The following is a 20,940-nucleotide window of genomic DNA, read 5'->3' on the forward strand; positions in this document are numbered from 1 at the left end:
GTTGTAATCGGGGGTCCAACTACTAACACTAATGGGACTCATTCATGTTTTTTTTTTTTTTAAGTGAGTGTAAATGCCTCAAAAAGTGGGTGCAAGTAAACTCATCCTTAGACCTACATCACCCAATCCATTTGTACCAATCCAAATCATGAATCAGTATCAACCACATAAGTTCGTGGAAGGATTGGTTTTGGATTTGTAAAATCAAGCTAACCATGAACTCACTTAATTTTGGTCGGGTTACTTTATTATATATTTTTATATTGTAATTTGAATTATTATATTAATTTGTTTCTATTTAACTTATGATTTTCTAACATTATAATTGAACTTATAACTTGTATACTTGAATTATATATACAAGTGAACCAAGCTAACAAACTAACCTAAGGAACGAAAGCGAACCAAGAAACAAATTATATCTACCTATCGTATGAACCAGGTCCATTCTAGAGTGGCAAACCACGAACCCAAAGTTGAATCGAATGAACTTAGTAAGATAGGATTAGACAATGCAAATCAATCACCACATATCTACTTAAAGTTGATTTAAATCCTTACCAAATCCTTGATCATGAAATTTTTATTGGAGCTCGAATTGCGGTGTATTGGATGTTTGAGATGCTCCCTGAACAAGAAAATGGTTTGGATGTCATTAATTCTTTGTTTTTTAGTTGGAAAGTCCTCAATAGTTCTCCCCAAATATGTCTTTAATTATTCATTTTCTAGTTGGGAAGTCCTCAATATTTCTCCCCAAATTTGTCATATTCAACCTTAGGATTAAAAGAAGACTCGTGATGGTTGCCCACCACATGCTCACAAAATGAAATTTTTGTTTGCTCGTATAAAAGTCAGTTCAACATTTCATAATATTAACTAATTGCATGACGTCATATGTATCGAGAGAGCTTCCCTTACGCAAGTATTTTGTAGAATAAAGATGTTCTCAAAACAAGCAACATATGTAGTTGGTCAATCTGGATCCTATGAAATCCATGATTAACTTTTTTGTGTGCAATTTTTTTTTCTTGCAAAACACGTCCTGCTTGAAAACATGGAAATGCCAAATCGACTCATTCAATATGTTCATTTTTTTAAGTGAGTCCACGTTTAGGATGGTGGGAGGCATCGAGTACTAGTCTTCAATATATATATATATATTCATTTTTTTAAGTGAGTCCGCACTTAGGATGGTGGGAGGCACCGAGTACTAGTCTTAAATATATATATATATATACATAGGGATAGTTACTTATGCTATGTTTGGATTGAGATAAATGGAGAGAAGAGAAGAGAAAATAAGTGAGTTTCTCTCCATTTCTCTTGTTTGGGTGGTTAAGTTGGGAGACAAGAGAAAATAATTAGAGAGAAGAGGAGAGAAAAAAATGTTAGTTTTCTTTCTCTCCAAAAGTGTAGATAAATCCTTTTAAAATATTTTACAATTCCAACTTTGCCCCTAGGTTGCTTTTAAGATATTTTAAAATTCCAAAGTTGTCCCAAGTCCTCTATTGTTAATCCAAACATGGTGGAGAGAAATTGAATTTCTCCTCTCTTCTCTTCTCTTAATGAGTTTCTCTTATCTTCACTTATTTCAATCCAAACATAACCTTAATGAACTACGATGGAGTGATTTTTGTAAACATCCCATAGCTTTTCAAAGGTTGCTTGATAGTTCATTTAGTAAACATTGTCTTTATTAATGCCCCTCACCCACTTTCAATTGTTGAAATTAACAATCAAAATTATCAAGATCGACAATTCAAATCATGGAGATCAAATGCAACCATCGATATTGAAGTTTTACAAATACCTCTACTAGCAATTATAAATCTTGATCATGATGTGCGAACTTGAATATTTTGAAAAGTTGACCTCAATGATTTGAGTCTAACATTTTATCAGGTGAGGGGACATTACGAAAGAAATATCTTACTAACTGGGTTACTAAGATAGTGCCTCAAAACTTAGAGTGAATTTAGAAAGGTTCCTATTGCAAGTTCTATTAAATTTCTCCAAAAAATTTGTCTTCAACTTCTACTTTAAGTTTCCAAATCTCTAAACTCACAAACATTAATAAAATATAATACAATATTTGTGGAGAAGTAAAAGACGATGGATTTTACATTAAAAATTAATGGTCTATAAGTCTATTTGAAGGCCAGTGTAGAGATATAGAGTTTGATTTCACTACACGTTTGGATGTAGATTGTTGGTGGGTGAAAGTTGGCAACTTGCAAAAGTTAAAATCTTTGGATTTGGATCCCCTAATTATTAAAGATTGTAACTCATCAATTATTCTTAACTCACATTTTCTACTTAGTGGCGATTATTTGCCTATGAGGTGAGAGTTACAACTTCTTATTTAGCGAGAATTTGATAGCTCGTTCTAAAACATGATCTAAGTGAAGGCACAAAGTTTGTACAATAAACCCTACATTTATTGGAAAAAGAGTATGTAATAGCCCCTCGTATTTGCTATTACTCACAAAAAAAGGCCTTATGGTTATTGGAAGGCCCAATACCTCCAAATTGAGCTTTTCGACTCAGGATGACCTTTTTATGGTATGGACTTGGATTTTTGCAAATAAACACAATGGTCCTAACATGGCCAAGTGATATATATTAAGTCACAGGCCTACATGACCATAAGATGAGTTAGCCTACCATAAAAACTAATAAAATTCACTAAATGGGTTGGTCAAATCACCAAACAAATTGATCATGAACCTTACAATAAAAAGATGGTATGGACCCACCAAAAATCATTAAAACCATCAAAATTGAAAAGAGATAATTTTGACTTTTAGATCAAGTTACTAACGTTCATTAATTGGGGTATAATTGAAAATCATTTGTACTTGACTATACAAGTATTGAAATCTAATCATTTAGAAAGACCTAGATCATTTTTTCTCAAAAGAGAAGCTCTCTATATAGAGAAAAATAAGCTCTTAAACCTCTCTCCAGATAAAAAGTGAAATTCTTCAATACTACACTTGGATTCCAATCTTCATAAAAGATCAAGAACAAATCCCTTTTCTAATGATAAAACATCGTTATTAGACGATAAAGATTGAAGAGAATAAAACTACACATCATCATTTTTTAAGGCCCAACTGTCAATCAGAGACGAACATTCAATCAAGTGTGTGTATCGAGACTTGCATCACCGTCATCTTCATCAAAATCAATCAAATTATTCATCATTCATGTTTCACATATCCTTGGGTAGATCATGAAATTTACTATCATTGAAAAATGATGATGAAAAGAGAGAAGAGGAAGACCCAAATATCACAATGACATAATCGTAATCATCCAACCATGTCAGGTTAAAAACATGACACATTTGTGTTGATTAGCTTACTTGGTAAAGTCGTTGACTGAGGATATTAGAGACTTGGATTCGAACGTGTCAACTTCGAGTGATTGAACTCATTAAAAAAATTCGAAATAAATAGATAAAACATGCAGGTAGCCCATTATAGATCGATAATCCTCGATGGAGTCAATTGGGCATATATTTTTTTAATATGAAATAATTAATTTTTGAGTGATTTAAATGTTTGTTATTTAAATAAAAATACAACACGAGATTTTGTGGCAGACATCTAACCCACCTTATAATGAGAAAAATATATTATTTAAACATAAATACATATTAATAAGTGTTTTAAAAATACATCAAACGATTTATCTCTTGAGACAAGATGACTCGAACGAATCAACTCGGTATCCGATTTTAAAACCGTTCTCTACACCTTTCCATGGTCAGTCTCCAAAGACTCATTTGAGACAGAAGAGACCGCTAAAGTCCCCAAAAGCCTTGCTTCGTGCTTTCGGCGCAAAAGAGCTGCAGAAGCTTAGGGCAAAGAACAGATTCCTTTCGTAAAACCCTTACCTTCGAAACTATCTTTTTTCATCCCCAAAACTCTCTCTCGGTTCCTTCTTCAAACCCTAATGTCAACTCCAATGGAACTTCTTAGATCGAACATCTCTCGAGTTCGAATTCCAGAGCCCACCAATCGAATTTACAAGCATGAATGCTGCATTTCTTTTGATACCCCGGTAAATTCCCGTTCATACATTTGTGCTCTTGAATTGGTATTTTTTTCTCTGTTTGAAGGTTTGAATTTCTCAACGGTTCCATCTTTAATGGCTTTTGATTCTGTACGAGTTTCAGAGATCTGAAGGTGGCTTGTTCATCGATTTGAACTCGTTTCTTGCTTTTGGGAAGGACTATGTTGGTTGGAACTACGAGAAGTCTGGTAATCCAGTTTATTTGAATATAAAACAGACAAGAAAATCGATTCCTGAAGACAGACCCCACAAGAAACCGACTCTTCTAGCGATAGGTATTCTTGTTGTTTCTCAATGTTGCTATGAGACTAGTTTGATTACTTTGAATTCTGTTAGTAGAAATTGAAGTGTTATCTTTTATGAAATTACACTGCAATCGGATCATTACATGTTCAAATTATTCAAGAATCTCATTTCAAGCAGTTGGAACCGAGTTTTTTTTTTTTAAGTTCTACCGCAATTGGATTATTATTTGTTCAAATTATTCAAGATTCATGTGCCATGGATGTATGCGATATAGCAGGGGGAATTCTTTAGGTCAATTAGGGTATGTTTGGTAACACTTCTGAAGTCTGAAGTTTGTTTTCTGAAATCTAGAATCTGAAATCTGAAATCTTATTCTGGAAAAGTTGTTTGTTTATCATTTTTAAAAGCTTCTGGTTACAAATAGAATTTTAAAACATAATGGCCATTTTGACAATAATACCCTTTTGTAATTCTAATAAATTGTTAACCGAAAAACATAACATGTTATGCATAATGAAACCATCCACACATTTAATTTCTATTTCTAACACATCAAACACCCCAATAGTATTGTTTTCAATTTGAATTCATACTTGAGAAATTATATTCTAACAAGATAATACTCAAACAATAAATAATCATTCATTTGCTAGTTGAAAAATATAGGATTTTAGGGTTCGCATAAAAATATAGGATTTTCAAACACGAAACGAGAGAAAGGGGAGAGACTTTGACAACACGGTTGTAGAGGAAGGAGAGGTAGAAAAGTTAAAAATAAGGGTTTTAAGGTTCAATAAGGGTTTTAGGGTTTGTATAAAAGAAGGATAAGTGATAGAAATTAGGGTTTTGAGGAGGGTATTTTAAGAATAAAAAAAAAATTCAGATTTCAGAAGTTTCGTCTAGCATTTCTCTATAATTGGTTCAAAACTTCTGAATTTTGGTTCTAGAGTCTGAAATTTGAACCAAAACAAATGGAAATAAAGCTTCTAAAGTCTGAATTTTAAAGGTGGACCACCTCCATTCAGACTTCAGAAGTGTTACCAAACACACACTTACTGTTTTTTTTCCCTTTCCCACAAGGCTGGTGGGAATCATCCAATCATTTGCTTATTCATTTCTCTTTTCTCAAGTGAGATTCGGTCTCATTTTCTCTTGTTATTCAGAATTCTTAGTGTTTTTCGTTCTTGATCTTAGTTTTATTCCAATGCTGGCAATCAATGTAGGAAATCTTTGGTCCTTAATCCCCTTTGCCATTTGTTGGGGAATTTGGTTGGAGCAGAATAGTAGGATGTTCAAAGGAAAGGAGCATTCCTTGCAGGAGGTCCTTTTGTCGAATCTCGGGGCTTACATTCTCTTGGAGTAAATTTTTTAAGGAATTCAAATGAATGCTCTTTGAGGATTTTTTGTCTAGTTTTTTTTTGATAAGTGTAAGATTTTATTAATGATAGAAGAAAAAGGAGGTTGAGATATCCCCTATACAAAGGTAGAAAATAAAATAGAAGCAATACAAGATCAACTAAAAAACCTACAAAACAATCATCAAATCTACATAATACGAAGAGAATCTCGTCTGAATACAAAATCTTGAAACGATACCCCCTCAGAATCGATGCTCATCTTGGACCAAAGGTAAAGTAGGCTCAAAATTTTCAGAAACAAGTCTTAAGTCGTACTTTCCTTACCATGGAACACACTAGTATTTCTCTCTTTCCATAAACCTGAATCAATTGCTGAAGGAATAATAGCGCTTAGATGTTTTTTTCTGAGAGAAAAGATATTAAGAGTTTACCCTTCCAAAAGCGAAAAGAATGTTTGAGGCTGAACCCACTCCATTTGAAAGCGAGAAAGGAAGAACATTCAAATATCACGAGAGAAAGAATAATGAATTAATAAGTGATTAACAAATTCTCCATCTCTCTTGCACAAGAGCAAAAATTTGGAACAATTCAACCACGGGAGATCAAATTATCCAATGTATGAATCCTCCCTAAGGAGGCAAGCCACACAAAAAAGATTCCTTGGGTGGAACAAATGCAGACAAAATAATAGACTCTGAGAAGGATGTTTCAAAAGAGGGAAGTAAGGATTTGTAAAAGGAGCAGTGAACAAAGAATCTCTTTTCCTTACTCTTGAACCATTCTCTCCCATCTTGATCATTTTCCCTGAATTGGAAAGAATTCAAGAGATCTATGAAAGATGTTATCTTAGTTATCTTCCAATTGTTGAAATGCCTCCTAAAACCTAGATCCTAAGACAAAATGTTTTTGTTGCGAATCAGTCAATGCTACATCCAACGGTTTTTTTTCAATGAACAAGCGTACAAAGAAGGATATTGAGTTGACAAAGATAAATTGGCGCACATGTTGCAACATTATGTACCTGTTATCTTTCTAGTGTGCCAACCGAACCTCTTCTCCCCATATTTTGTTAGAACAACCCTCATCCACAAACTACCCCTTTCCTCCCCAAACCGCTAAAGCTATTTACCCAAGAGTGCTTTATTTGTTACCTTAAACCTCTAATCCCTAAACCCCCATTTCTCTTTGGCCTACAAATCAACTTCCAATTCACCAAATGATATTTCCTTCCCCCATTCTTATCATTCCACAAGAAATTCTTCATAAGTCTTTCACTTCAATAGGTTTTCCTTGTGTGTTCCTGTTGGTATTGGCATATGTATTTTTTTTATAATCCTTGTATTGTTAGGTGGCTTCCTTGGGCACCTCCCCCCCATTAATTTTTTTATTATTATTATTAGTTATTAATAAAGCTTTACCTATCATGAGATGGGTGCATGAGATTCAGTCCAGTCATCTTTAATGATAGAAGATACTAGTCATCTAAGGCAAGAAGATGAGTCATTCTTGAAGTTAAATTCATAATATGTTCATAATTTTGACTCTAGGTGCCAACTTAGCTAAATTGGTAAGGTGTGTAGTGTGTTGATTCCACAACTTGGGTTTAAAACCTGTTGAACCCATGCTCACACTGACCACTAACCCTTGCTTTCCTAGGGAAAAAAAAAGCATTTTGACTCTGATAATCATAAGAGCTATGAGGTGTGCCATGGATTCCATTTACCTATTGTGCAGTGGAAATTAGAAATTTACATTAGGTGAGCACAAATCATAAGCAAGGGAGCATGGGAGCCATACACAACAAAACTGATGGATGAAACACAACAGTAACTACATTTTTCTCAGCTCTAAACTCACGCCTCATTTCGTCACCCTCTTCTCTTGCCTCTACTTGGCCAATAATAAGAATCTCTTATATCCTCTCATGCCTTATTTACTCAAGTTGCTAGAGTTTTTTTTTGTTTATCAGTTCTGTGCCGACTACTGGTTTTCTGGATTTGGGCACAGAAGTAGCATTTGTGCATTTGTTACTAGTTCTGTGCTTCATGCTGTAGTTGTACTTGTATACTGTCTTGTATAGTTAATCAATTACTTCATTAGTAATCCGCCCTTAAAGTTTATAAGCTTTTTATAAGGAAAGTTATGGAAACTACTGAAATTGTTAGGTGAGATTTATCTTGGTATTAGTGTATGTTCACCACGAACAAAATGATATATATTTCCAAATTTGGTTTGATTTACAGGTATCGATGGGGGATTTGATAACCATGAACCTGAGTATGAAGAAACTCACAACATCGTCATATTACCCGATTTTGTTTCACTTCAATATCCTTCCTTGGAGCTTCCAGAAAAGGTTATTGTTGCGTTTTTCTATTTATTATTGCAAAGGTGACTGCGTTTGGTTGTAATGTCAAAGTTACATCTTTTTTTTAAATTGCAGGTCAGGGCGGCTATTACTGCTATTTTAAATGCTGAGGGTGCCGAGCGAAAAGAACAAATAGCATCTTGGACAGCTGATAAGAAGCAAGTTAGTGCATATGCCATGAATCTGCAACAGATTGACAGCGGTATTGTTGTGCCTCCATCTGGCTGGAAATGCTGCAAGTGTGACAAGACTGATAATCTGTGGCTAAATCTAACTGATGGAATGATTTTTTGTGGGAGGAGAAACTGGGATGGAAGTGGGGGCAACAACCATGCTATTGAACACTACAAAGAAACAAACTATCCTCTTGCTGTAAAGCTTGGAACTATAACTGCTGATTTGGAAGCCGCAGGTAATGCTATCTTACATCTGTAACAGTGAAGTTTCTTCTGCCAGGTTATCATTATATGAAGGCCTTTTCTGTTGTTTGATGTGGTTACTTGGGTGGTCTGCCATTTTCTTTGCATGAATTGGGAATTAATTATGACAAACATATTGTGGCAGCTCAGATGTTTTTTCTTATCCGGAGGATGAAAGTGTTGAGGATCCTCTGTTAGCTCAACATTTGGCATTTTTTGGCATTGATTTTTCTTCGTTGAAAAAGGTTAGTTATTGCTTTCTTTCTGAATGCGGTCTTAATCTAAACTTTGTATGAACTAGACATGGCTATTATGTGAGAGATTTAGTCACTAAAATAAATATTTAAATTTATATGCTCTTAATGAGCTAAAAAATGGTCAAAAAACACTAGTATGATCAAAATGATACTTTAGTGTAAGCTGAAAATGAGAACCTTTTTTTTCTTCAAAAAAAAAAAAAATTATTTTCTTTCTTCCCCTCAAGCTTCACTGTTATGATGTTGAATCGTCAATTTGTCCTTCGGCAAGTTCAATTATTCTATCGTGAGGGCAATTATGCCCACAAGTTGGTCATCAAGTGAATATAAGAATCAAGTTGGTCTCATAGGATTATATTTCTCTCTTTCAAATTCTATTTCCATTGACATGAATAAAAGGTGTAGTGTCTGATAGACCCACCTTTTCCTCAAAAAATATTTTGCAAGGTGGCACATATTAAAGTTTAGAAAATCTCATATATTAATCTTTTGTCTTTTAAGAAAATATACTATCTCCACATCTCAAAAAAAAAAAGGAAAAAGAAAAAAAGAAAAAAAGAAGAAGAAGAAGATTCCTATCCTTTTGCCATATTTTCTTAGTTTGGTTCATTTGGATATGAAAAACTAGAATCACCATCATTTATGAAGTTGTAGCAGTCATACTAATAGTTGTCACACTGAAGGATAGCTGGCCTAGACAAGTTTTTAATATTGAAAGGAGATATCATATTCCAAGTGATTCCACAATGACCAACATCAATCTGTTTCGTCATACACCATTTTCACTAGGTTCGGGAAATTGAAATACAAGGCTGGTAAATTGTCTGTTATTGGGACAAGTTGTGTTAGCATGAAGGGAAACGCCTATATAAACATGGACACATATATAGGGCATTCATTACATCTATTAGTCTGCATGAATTGAAATATTTGTCAAGAATGTATATATTTTCTAGCTGTTGAAAAAAGCATCTGGTAGTTCTCATTGCACAAGGAAAGTTATTCATTTCTTATTTGCAGACTGAAATGACGACGGCTGAAAGGGAACTTGATCAGAATACAAATTTTGATTGGAACCGCATACAAGAAAGTGGACAGGAAGTGGAACCACTATTCGGACCAGGTTATACAGGACTTGTCAATCTTGGAAACAGGTAATTTTGGTCCTAAAAGGGTGATGCTAGGGTATGTGAGTAAGTTTATTGTTCGTATTATTGTATTCTTCTTTAGGCTGTTTATTTACTCTTCATCTTCTGCTTCTCCTTTTTAAATCTTTTCTTTACAGTTGCTATTTGGCATCAACAATGCAAGTGGTTTTCTCAACTCATTCATTTTATTCACGGTCAGTATCATATTTTGTCGCATGTTGGGTGGTTGTTTTCTATTTTGAATTAAGTAGTCCATGTGTTCTTTTATATTTTCTGTTTCTGATTTAAAATTTTATCTTCTAATATGTTTCTTTTATTAGATATTACAAGAACCAGAGTTTGAAACTGGCTTTTGAGACTGCTCCTGCTGATCCCACTGTAGATTTGAACACGCAATTGTAAGTAATCATGGCATTTAATTTCTTTTGCTTTAATTCTTGGTATACTATGGGTATGGACGTATGGTTACTTTCCAAGCACACAATTGTATGGTTAGAAACTGATGTCTTGATTCTGAAAAATCTTTGGCAATCTGTATCCATGAATTGCCTACTTTTGTTTTTTTACTTATCAAAAAAATAAGTGAAAGTGAATTGCATCGCTGTGCATTTTGGACTTGTGGGTCCTCCAAACCGCACGAAATGGTCGCCTATTACGTGGCTCACTAACTTTGCCTGGAGTGAGGATACCTATTATTCTTCGGCAGTCCAGTGCATGCCTACTTTGTAGGTGTGTTCTTCTTGGACAAAGTCATTTATTGAGCACCAAAAGATTCCTTCACCCTATATATTATGTGAACTACTCAAGGATCCCTTGTCATTCGTAGCAGAACTTTTAATCTGTACTGAGATTGATCAAATGATTATAGAAGAAAAGAATGATTCATATACTAGTCTTTGGGTTGTTTCTCTACCTTGTAAACAATGTTTTGACAATAAAATAGGATCATAAGGTTAGAGGCTGGATCAGATTCGACATATTCAGTGTGCTGGGGGATTTGGTTGGAGAGGAACATGAGAGTCTTCCAAAGAGTGGAATCCTCATCTTGAGAGCTTACAATTAATATTTTATGGTTGCTATTCGTTTGATGTAAATTGTTCTTAGAATTTAAATGTGTTTTCTTCGAAGAGTTTGTATTTAGGTGGGGCTCCTTGTGTTTGACTTAGTTCTTATTTCTTTGTTGCAAGGTCAGTCATTTTGACTGCCTTTTGTACATACACTTTTTTATTACTTCTGATTATTTTCAAGTAGGATTCAAACCGACTCCTAAACATTTTCCCTGTTTTTTGAATGTGACTGTAAATTATGAGTCGTAAATCATACGATTTTAGCAACTGTGTGCAGTATATATACAAAAATATTAGCCAAATTTTATGTATATTTTGTGAAAATATCTTGGAGGGGTTTATGCATTACTATGAGGTCTAGTGTAGGGGATATTGTTTCTTTTCTTTTCAGTTTTGCTGAAGGAAGAAAACAAGAAACAGCCATTGTAAGCTTTTCTGTGTATTTTTGTTTATTCAACAGATGTGGAATTTCTGGAATTTGGTTTTTCTTGATAAGAAACTTGGTTTAATTAGAAATATTTCTGAAACATCATCTTTGGTCTATGTATTATACTCGGTATTTAGGGTTCTAAAGAAGGTTAATCTGTGCCAGCTGCTAGCGACAAATGAAGACCAGTGATGATATAGTATACTGAAGTAGAGTTTGATTACATGATGTTTTCCAAGAAAATGTTTACGCATGCCATGTGGTGTTTTTTTTGGCACTAATTTCTTATGTGGATATCCTAATTTTTGAAATCCACAGTTTTTTCTTGACTTGCAGTGACTAAATATTTTTCTCTTCTGTATTTATGTTATTTGCCAACTCACCCCCTCCAGCTCCCATCTCCACATCTCGTAGGTTTTCAGTCTGTTTAAGAGACATGATGTGAGATATGTGAAGGTGCCAGCTTTTTTAGTTGGTTAATTCTGTGGTGGTAGTGGTACTACCACAGACTTGAGTTCAAAATTGGCCTTCACCCTAAAAGAAAATGAATATGAAACATGTTGAAAGTAATTACCTGTCAAGGTTACTTTTCCATTAGTTGGAAACTTTTTTTATTGTATTTTATTTCATTATGTTTCCATTGTTTGGTAGGACAAAACTGGGGCATGGTTTGCTGTCTGGGAAATATTCAATTCCAGCGCTGGAGGTATATAAATTATAAAAGCTCTATGTTCCTTTGCCGCATTGTTTTCTGTTTCTTGGGTAATAACATATTCTTGCTCTTGTTCCAGAAAGATGAAAAAGGATGTTCTGCAACAACAACTCCAAGTACTGTAAGTTCTCTGCATTAACCTTTTGCTCTTGGTGAGACTACTGCTTTATTTATATGACTACTAAATTTAGAATTCCAATCTGATTTGGTAAGGAATGTGCATATTTTGTAGATAAAGTGAATGTGTGGATATGATTTTTTAGATCCTTTGTGCTTTGCCAGGAGCCCAGGGTTTGCTGATGGAATTCATTATGCAGTTTCTATTTACTACTTAAAAAATGAACTACTTTTTGTCTAAACCAGTCAGAAAGTCTGATTTGCAAGCCCTTTTTTCCTTTTGAAAATAATCAATTATCTAATGTTTTAGTTGGTTTGCATTCCTTTTGAGCATTTTGAATGTTGATATAGAACAGAATGTCATTTAGATGGTTGCATGCTAGCATCTTCTTCTTCTACTTCCGCTTCTTTTTCAGTGAATACTTGTAACACTTGTTTCTTTCATCTTTCAGAAACAGGAAGGTATACCTCCTCGGATGTTCAAATCAGTTATTGCTGCTAGCCATCCTGAATTTTCTACTATGAGGCAGCAGGTAGTGGATCACTTGACTGATATATATGTGATTAAGATATTTCATTTTGAAAAACAAGCTCCTATTTAGTTTCATAAAAGAGATTTCAGTGAATTTTAAACTTAGATGGTGAAGAATCACATAGAATTTGATGTCTTAGATGTAACTCGTAGTGAGTAAAATTGAAGGTCCGTATGTTCTTTTGTATTCTGATTAGCTTACCTCTTCCACTCTGAAGGTCTCTACTCTCACTTTCCCTTGACACACGTGCACAAATAGTGTTGGGATGTCCATACGAGGCTTTGGCATACACAGGTTACTCATAGTGTTGGTGATGAGTTGAGGGCTGATCTTGGTGAGGATTACATACTCATCTTGGTGATCATCCAAACCAAAATCGCCTAATTCTAAAATTCTCTATTCCTGTCAAATATAAACTATAAGCTAAAACTGTTTGATTTAAGTGAGGTTCTTTAAGTCACTTGTGATCCTTTTGTTGTATTTTTTTAGGGGTTTCTTGTTTTTGGCTTTGTTTGTATTGTTCTGTTGCCCGGTGAGTGGCCTCCTTTACCACTCTTTTTTCTCTCAATAAGTTTCGCTTTTACCTATCATAAAGCATTTCGAGCCTTCCATCTCATCATTAATTTATGATCATTTTACGTAGGGTTAAAAGTCTCAGATTTTTTTTGGGGTGCTTCTGAATGACTTTTTGTGAGTCTTTTGATTGCGTCCAGTTTTATTTGATTAAGCTGAGTTCATTTGATTCTGGCAGTGTTGTATAAATCATAGTAGTCATGAGTTATCTATAGTATTTGTTGGATAATGCTGTATGATTTTTTAAAAATGTCAGATATTTGTAATGGAGGTTAGTAGACACAATGCAAAAAATATGATTGTCATCAATGCGCTTATATGATAGAAATGTCTCCCAAGTGCACTGTGAAGCTGGATATCCACTCCTTCTACATGAGCCATAAAGCATATCTTTAATTTTGAATTTTCTCTTCCCTTCTTGAAAACACTTTCAGAAATCTATTTAGGTTAACGGTTCCTTGATCCTTGAAAATTTGATCAGTCTTATTAATTATGTTAATGCTACTACTGATCAAATTGATTGACTGGAAGCATGTTTTATTATCTACTCATCTCTATCATAGATTTCTCAAGTCTGCGTATTTTAGAGGAAAAATGATCATAATATATGTCAAGCTTACACAAATTGCTTGTCATCTTCTCTCTAGGATGCCTTAGAATACTTCCTACATCTTCTTGATCAAGTTGAACGAGCAAATTCTGGGAATCCTGAATTGGACCCCTCGAGAAGTTTCAAGTTTGGCATTGAAGAGAAAATTCTGTGTTCATCTGGAAAAGTTGCTTACAATAAAAGAGTTGACTACATCCTTTCTCTGAATATCCCGCTGCATGAAGCTATTAATAAAGGTAAGTTCCAATGTCATTTTCTGCGCTGAGCCATTCTTCTAGATATTTCCTAATGGTCTCGTGACTTTGGAATTCAGAACAGCTAGAAGCCTTTCACAAGTTGAAAACCGAAAAGAGTTTGGACGGAAAGGAAGTGTGAGTGATAAAAAAACACTTGGTGTTATATTTTCATTCAATTATTTCTATATATCCTACTTAAGGTACTTAATTTTGCAGATCAGGTGATGAAATTGTACGACCAAGGGTGCCGCTAGAAGCATGCTTAGCAAGCTTTTCAGCTCCAGAGGAGGTACATGATTTTTACAGCACTGCCTTGAATGCTAAGACAACAGCCATCAAGTAAGCATTCTGATGTTAATCTGATGTCTGCATATGTTACTGATTTATGTTCTTGCTATGTGTTAGATATATTTTATTAGACTTGGAAGTTTGGTTTAACTTTACATACTTTCTTTGAATGTCTTTTCTAAAATGTCTTGGTTTCGCCCGAGATTCGAACGAAACATTTGACCCCAAGGCAGTGATCGTCTAGATGAGATTTTAGACTTTGATTGTAAATATCATTTATTGAGAACATAGACGATGGTTCTATAAGAGCAAATAGGAGAAACATAAGGAATGTGGGTTGAGACAGTGAAAGCGGACATGAGCTCTCTTTCAATAACAGAAGATGTGGCTCAGGACAGAATTGAATGGAGAAACAAGATTCGTTTATCTGACCTCAAACCTCTGGGATAAGACTTTGATGATGATGATGGACTCAAGGATCATCATCCTAAGTTAACCCTAGCCCCATACGACACCTGGCTCACAGCATTAAAATATTGAGATAATTACCTAACCAAAATTTGAATGTGGAACAGCTTAAACATTGAAGATCTGGTAATAGTTCTTGAATTAAAATTGAAGAAATGACAAGGAAGATGTATCCCTATCAAAAGAGAAAAAGAGAAAGACGGAGGGGATATATTTTGTGAAGATCCTAGCATAACTGTCATGTTTCAAAAGTCAAATGTCATAAAAACCACATTGATCACATGATTGTTATAAATAGAGGGACTGAGGCTTTGAATTGTCTTGCTTTCTTGCAGAACTGCTTGCTTGACTTCGTTCCCTGATTACCTGGTGTTACATATGCGGAAATTTGTAATGGAAGAAGGTTGGGTGCCAAAAAAACTTGGTATGTTTCCTGTTACCTGTCTTTCACTGTTGTAAGTGTTTGTATTTTGTACTCTTTTCTCTTAATTTTCATGTAGTATCTTACGTTGGAAATTGTTGTGGTGTTTGTTCTGGGTGATCTTCAGATGTTTATATAGATGTACCTGACCTTATAGACATTAGTCACATGCGCAGCAAGGGCCTTCAGCCAGGGGAGGAGCTATTACCAGAGGCAGGTGGGTAGCAGAGTAGCATCATCAGCTTCCTTTTTGAGTTTGATTTAATGTCTAATTTATAACTCCTTATCCTACTTGTCTGCTATGGAGTATTATGGCTTAGGGTGATGATTAGGAGAGTCTATGATTAACCAAGTACCTGGAAAACTTGAAACTGAATTGTTGAGGCTCTAGTCGATCCTACTAATTGTCAGGTTGTTCTGAGTATCGTGGTACAATATTGTCCTGTTCAATGCATGGTACTTGTTAGATCAATCCTCACTACCTGCAGGACTGTAATAACTTGATCAAAATGGGGGTGATTTTAACTTCTATGTTCCAGTAAAACCACAATTGGCTGAGTGAAAAAATGGGTTGTTTTTTACAACCCTTGTAGAGACCATATTTTGCAAGTTGCAACCATATTTTGGGTACTGGGTTAGTTGACAATGGACTCTAAGCTTTCTGACTGATCTTCTTCTTTGTTGTATTGATATCAACTCTAAATCAGCATGTTGTACTCTTCTTTTGCGCCTCCAAACTAGAGTTTTTCCCTAATAAGTGAGTGACTGGTAGAAATGCCCAGAAAATATCATATTCGTGAAGCAGAAACATATCTGCACTCCCATGAATAAGAAAATTCTCTCAAATCTGCTCAGAATTAAATATGGGACATATTCTCATGTGAAAAGAATGACTTGTTTTTATGCTTACATTATTTTCTTGGATCTTGAGCTTTGAGCGGAAATCCCTACTTTTCCGACCTGGTGACCTGTTTTTCTCGATTTCTCCCTCTTACTCCCTCTTACTCCCTGTTATTCTCCTTTTGAGTTTCTTCTTCCTTCACATGAGTTCCCTATGTGAAATAGGCTCTTAATATTTTTCCAAGTATTTTGCATCTAATTTAATCGAAAATGTGCTTGTGCTACTTGATCTAAATTTCTGTGCTAATTCAACATAAGATATCTTTTAAGCTTTGACAAGATGTTTGGCTCTGATCAGTGGATCTTATAATTTATAAAATATATTTTATGAGGTTCATGTGGGAGTTTCTCTCAGTACAACTATTTTCATACTTGCTTACGTTACAAAAGTATGGTTTTACGAAACAATTTTCTGTTTTCTGTTGTGTAATAGGTGGGTGTGGGGAGGTGGAATCAAAGAAGCCTTGGGCCAATGAGGAGATTGTGTCTCAGCTTGCAGCCATGGGATTTGTCTATCTTCACTGTCAGAAAGCTGCCATTAACACCTCCAATGCTGGAGTAGAGGAGGCAATGAATTGGTTGCTGTCTCACATGGAAGATCCAGGTATTACGAGCCGGATGATGCTTTTGAACTTATTATTGCATCCATTTTTGTTTTGATAGCATGATGGATTACACATTTTCATTTTCAGATTTAGATGATCCTATCTCCCAAGAGGAGCAAACTGCCGAACTTCTGTTATCAATTGTTGACCAATCAAAAGTCGATACTTTGGTTTCCTTTGGATTTCAAGAAGAAATTGCTCGAAAGGCATTGAGGGCATCGGTAAGATCCTTGTACCTCCTTTAATAAATAAATAAATAGTGGTTGTAGATGCTAAAATCTTGCATTACCTCGAGATATGCAACCCCCATACTGATTCTCCCTTCCTCTTGTGAATTCTCCTGAGTGGTACTTACACCACAAAGCCTCTGTCGCCCCGGTTAGCCACAAAACAATTTTGACAGAGTTTTAGGGCAAAGAATTGATTTTCATGGTTGTGTGCCCCTTTTATAGAAAATGGGATAGGATCATCCTTTTTAGACGTTTCTTCGTCCATCCTTATCCTAATTAAGTAACAATACTTAATTATGATTTATCCTTTTTTTTTTTTATTCCCTATCCATTTAGAATACTTCTGGTAACAAAATCCTTCCCATTATATGCTCAAATCCCTATAGATCATGGATTTAGCGTGATCAGTGAGGGCACACTGTTCAAGGGAATCCCCCAACCTTATACCCTTCAACTTCGTCCTCCCCTTTACTGAGCTCCAAGCCATCCTCCCCTGACCTTAGAGCTCGGTTTGACTCTGCTACCACAGTACCACCGACCTCTCCATATCTCGAGATGTCACATGTTGTAATCCTGGGGCTTTAATATTTGACTCCACAATGGATATGGAAATATTATTAGAAATCATTTATCAAATGTTTGGAACTTAATTCACTGCTTCATCTGTATTGAAATCTTCACAGGGTGGGAATATTGAGAAAGCGACGGATTGGATATTTAGTCACCCGGAAATTTCAGATCCATCAGATATGGATGCTTCGTCAAGTGTGAATTGTGCTGTTGATGCAGGATTACCTGATGGAGGAGGAAGTTAGTTTCCTCAACTTCAATCCTTCTTTATCTGTCATTTACACTTTATTTTTTATTTTTTTTGTTCTATAAAGCTCAATGTCTCATTTTCACTGTTGAACAGGATACAAACTTATCGGACTGGTGAGCCACATTGGTACCTCTACCCAATGCGGACACTATGTGGCTCATATATACAAAGACGGTAGATGGACGATCTTCAATGATGACAAGGTCGGGGCCTCTATTAATCCCCCCAAGGACATGGGTTACTTGTATTTCTTCGAGAGACTCAACAGCTAAAAAAACTGTAGCAAGTGATTACACCGGAACCTTAACTGTTATAAAAATGTGGCTGTATCAGCCATCAATGATCGGTGGTGGAGGGTTTTGCTGAGTTTACGTGAAGAATCACAGTTAAAGCGACACATTCTTATGATATAAAATAGACATTCTTTTCATGTTCTATGTATGTAAGTTGTTTTCGTACTGATTTACATGACAGAAAGATTTCATTTTCTACTGAAATGAGAACCGTGTTATCAAATAGAACGTGAGCTCATTCAATTCAGCATACCCAACCTGCCTGGGGTGCTTTTGAACTTGGGGACGTGTTAATCCAGTACATCAAAGGCATGAATTTGACTTGTTTTGATCCTTTTTATATTCAGTTTCGATCTTTTTTATATTCAGTTTTGATCACCAGAATAAGATCTCTTTCAAGCGCATCTTGGATTGGTAATGGAATATAGGTGGGCAGAGTCAGGATTGCTTTCCGAATAACTTCATGGGCAATGCCTTATATTGCATACTTCTTAAGGTGTTTTGGTTTGATTGAAATTGAGGTACTCTGGTTCTAAGTCTTTCTCTTCTTAATCAGATTGATTCGTATCTGATAGAGGTTGATATAAGTTTTTTTAAAGTTAACTATTTGTTCCAAATATGTCTGTGATTGAGTTAATAGCTTTACGAACAAATGGAATCTTAGATCAAATTGGAAAAATAAAATATTTTGAGATAATAACTTATCCATACTTATCAAATTGACTCTTAAACCTGTATGAATTTTTATTTTTATTTTTAATGGATCTCTCATGGCTTTGGTAAATATTTGAGATACCCTTTTTTCAAACTGATTGCATACCCACCTGGTCACAGTTTCTCTAATAGATAAATAAAAAATGACTTGCATATCTTCACAGTTTCTCTATTTTCATTCACTTGTCAAAGTAGGGTTGGTAGCGGATCGGTATGTTACCACATCAATACTGATCCGAATGTTTAAAACATGTATCCGATCCAATTAATGAATATGTAAATCGAATCCAATCCGTTTCATTTCATCCTTGAATCGAACATATGCATTATTTTCAAATTATCAATGTTCAAAAAATTTAACATTATATAAAAATTTAAAAAATTCACCTTTCAACTACAAATATTGAAGGAAACAAAAAAGCTTTATTTCTATGTATTTATATGAAATGAAGAATAATAATTTTTTTATTAAAATATGTTTGGATTGGATTTTTTTTCAAAGCGGATTGGGGTACCTCTGAATACAATTCGAAGATCCAATTTTTCATGTTTTTTGGATCAATTTGGTCAGGTATATTTCAGATCATTGTCCGCCCTATGTCAAAGTCCATGATTTTTTTCTTTTAAAAAATACGTGGTCTTCAACTTTCCCAAAAATCTCATTTTTTGGAAATTTTTTGATAAGATAAATGGATAAAAAAGAAGGCAGGATTTGAGGCCCACTGATCCAAAGCTTTGAACCAACTTATTTTTTTGATAAGAGATCTAAAAATTATTGAAGCAGTACATGTTCTAAAATATTTACCAATCATTTTTCAGTGTCATGATATTACCACACCACAAAATTATGTATAAATCCCAAAAGGGATTTTGTCATAAGAGAAGAAAAGGAGGAAAAAAGAATTAAAAAAAAAAATCACAAATAATCCGTTAGTCCCCCCCCCCCTCCCCTCCCCTCCCCTCACCACACAAAATCATACCCCAGCATAAATTTCAATGAGTGCATCTACATTCATTGTGGGACCCACTAAGCAGTTTGGCAACCAGTATCCATTTAAAAATAAATAAATTGTAAGATGGATCTATATATATATATATATATATATATATATATATATATATATATATATATATATATATATATATATATATATATATATATATATATATATATATATATATATATAGGGTCAGGTTCAAACGACAACCATTTCAACACACATATAGACAACGTGTTTTGTCTTATATGGGAAAAAATGTTTGGAATGGGCTGATTTTTTGTGAGGATGATCTCTGTGGTGAGGAGATCATCCTTGCCAAAAATCAGCTCATTATGAAACTTCTAGACCGTCCAATTTTTATTGAAAAATTATAGACCGTCCAATTTTTGTAAATCAATTTTGATGGGGTTACAAGTTTTGAAATGTGATGATTTTTTGCCAGGATGATCCCCTCATCACAGAGATCATCCTCACAAAAAATCAGCCCATTTCAAACATTTTTGCCCATATAAGACAAACATGTTGTCTATATGTGTGTCGCAATGTGTGTTGCAGGAACCCGACCCATATATATATATATATATATATATATATATATATGGGTCGCATTCGGACGACAATCATTTCCACTCACATCTCAACAAACTATTCCAACCGTTCGATGTGCACTGGATCGACGACTCAGATCATTTGTTACAAAAGGATGAAAATGCAAAATATTTGCCTTTTCAACATTTAACAATGTCTTCGATTTCTTATAGCTAAGGGGGAGATGGGGGAAATCAGAGGATTCTTCTTGGCAGTAAATTGAAGAGCTGCCATGCCCATGCTACTTTCAATCAAACGATATTTGTCCAATTTTCTTGTCACCTACCACAAACAACCTATGGAAAGCAATATTGCAGTTGGTAGAATATGATGCTCTAGCTATAAAACAACAAAAAAAGTTTATCAAGCATATGTGGGAATGAAGAAAAGTTTTTGAAATGGGGTGTGGGTGGATGCAAATGATAGTTCTTTGAAATCAATTTATGTTATAAGGCAAATCA

At 34.7% G+C, this 20,940-nt stretch overlaps 1 protein-coding gene across 1 annotated transcript; it reads left to right on the plus strand.

The window, feature by feature from the left end:
• Positions 1-3,786: 3,786 nt before the first annotated feature.
• UBP14 (ubiquitin-specific protease 14) lies at positions 3,787-18,538 on the plus strand. Its single transcript, XM_086457955.1, has 20 exons — positions 3,787-4,068; positions 4,184-4,355; positions 7,928-8,040; positions 8,128-8,464; positions 8,622-8,716; positions 9,749-9,882; positions 10,014-10,070; positions 10,197-10,274; positions 12,022-12,076; positions 12,162-12,203; positions 12,652-12,732; positions 13,953-14,151; positions 14,229-14,286; positions 14,368-14,490; positions 15,243-15,331; positions 15,456-15,545; positions 16,662-16,832; positions 16,921-17,054; positions 17,747-17,873; positions 17,977-18,538. The coding sequence occupies exons 1-20, from the start codon at positions 3,961-3,963 to the stop codon at positions 18,153-18,155; spliced, it is 2,442 nt and encodes an 813-aa protein (XP_086314081.1). The 5' UTR covers positions 3,787-3,960; the 3' UTR covers positions 18,156-18,538.
• The last annotated feature ends 2,402 nt before the right edge of the window (positions 18,539-20,940 follow it).

Source organism: Akebia trifoliata, chromosome 11 (genome assembly GCF_017979445.1).
Source record: "Akebia trifoliata isolate Shusen 1 chromosome 11, ASM1797944v1, whole genome shotgun sequence".
In the NCBI taxonomy this organism is placed as follows: domain Eukaryota; kingdom Viridiplantae; phylum Streptophyta; class Magnoliopsida; order Ranunculales; family Lardizabalaceae; genus Akebia; species Akebia trifoliata.

Bases quoted from the DNA above. Each gene is read 5' to 3' on its own strand.
- UBP14 (XM_086457955.1), top strand. From the start codon at position 3,961: ATGTCAACTCCAATGGAACTTCTTAGATCGAACATCTCTCGAGTTCGA. The intron at 4,069-4,183 runs GTAAATTCCCGT...TACGAGTTTCAG, and splicing joins GCATTTCTTTTGATACCCCG to AGATCTGAAGGTGGCTTGTT. The intron at 8,717-9,748 runs GTTAGTTATTGC...TCTTATTTGCAG, and splicing joins ATTTTTCTTCGTTGAAAAAG to ACTGAAATGACGACGGCTGA.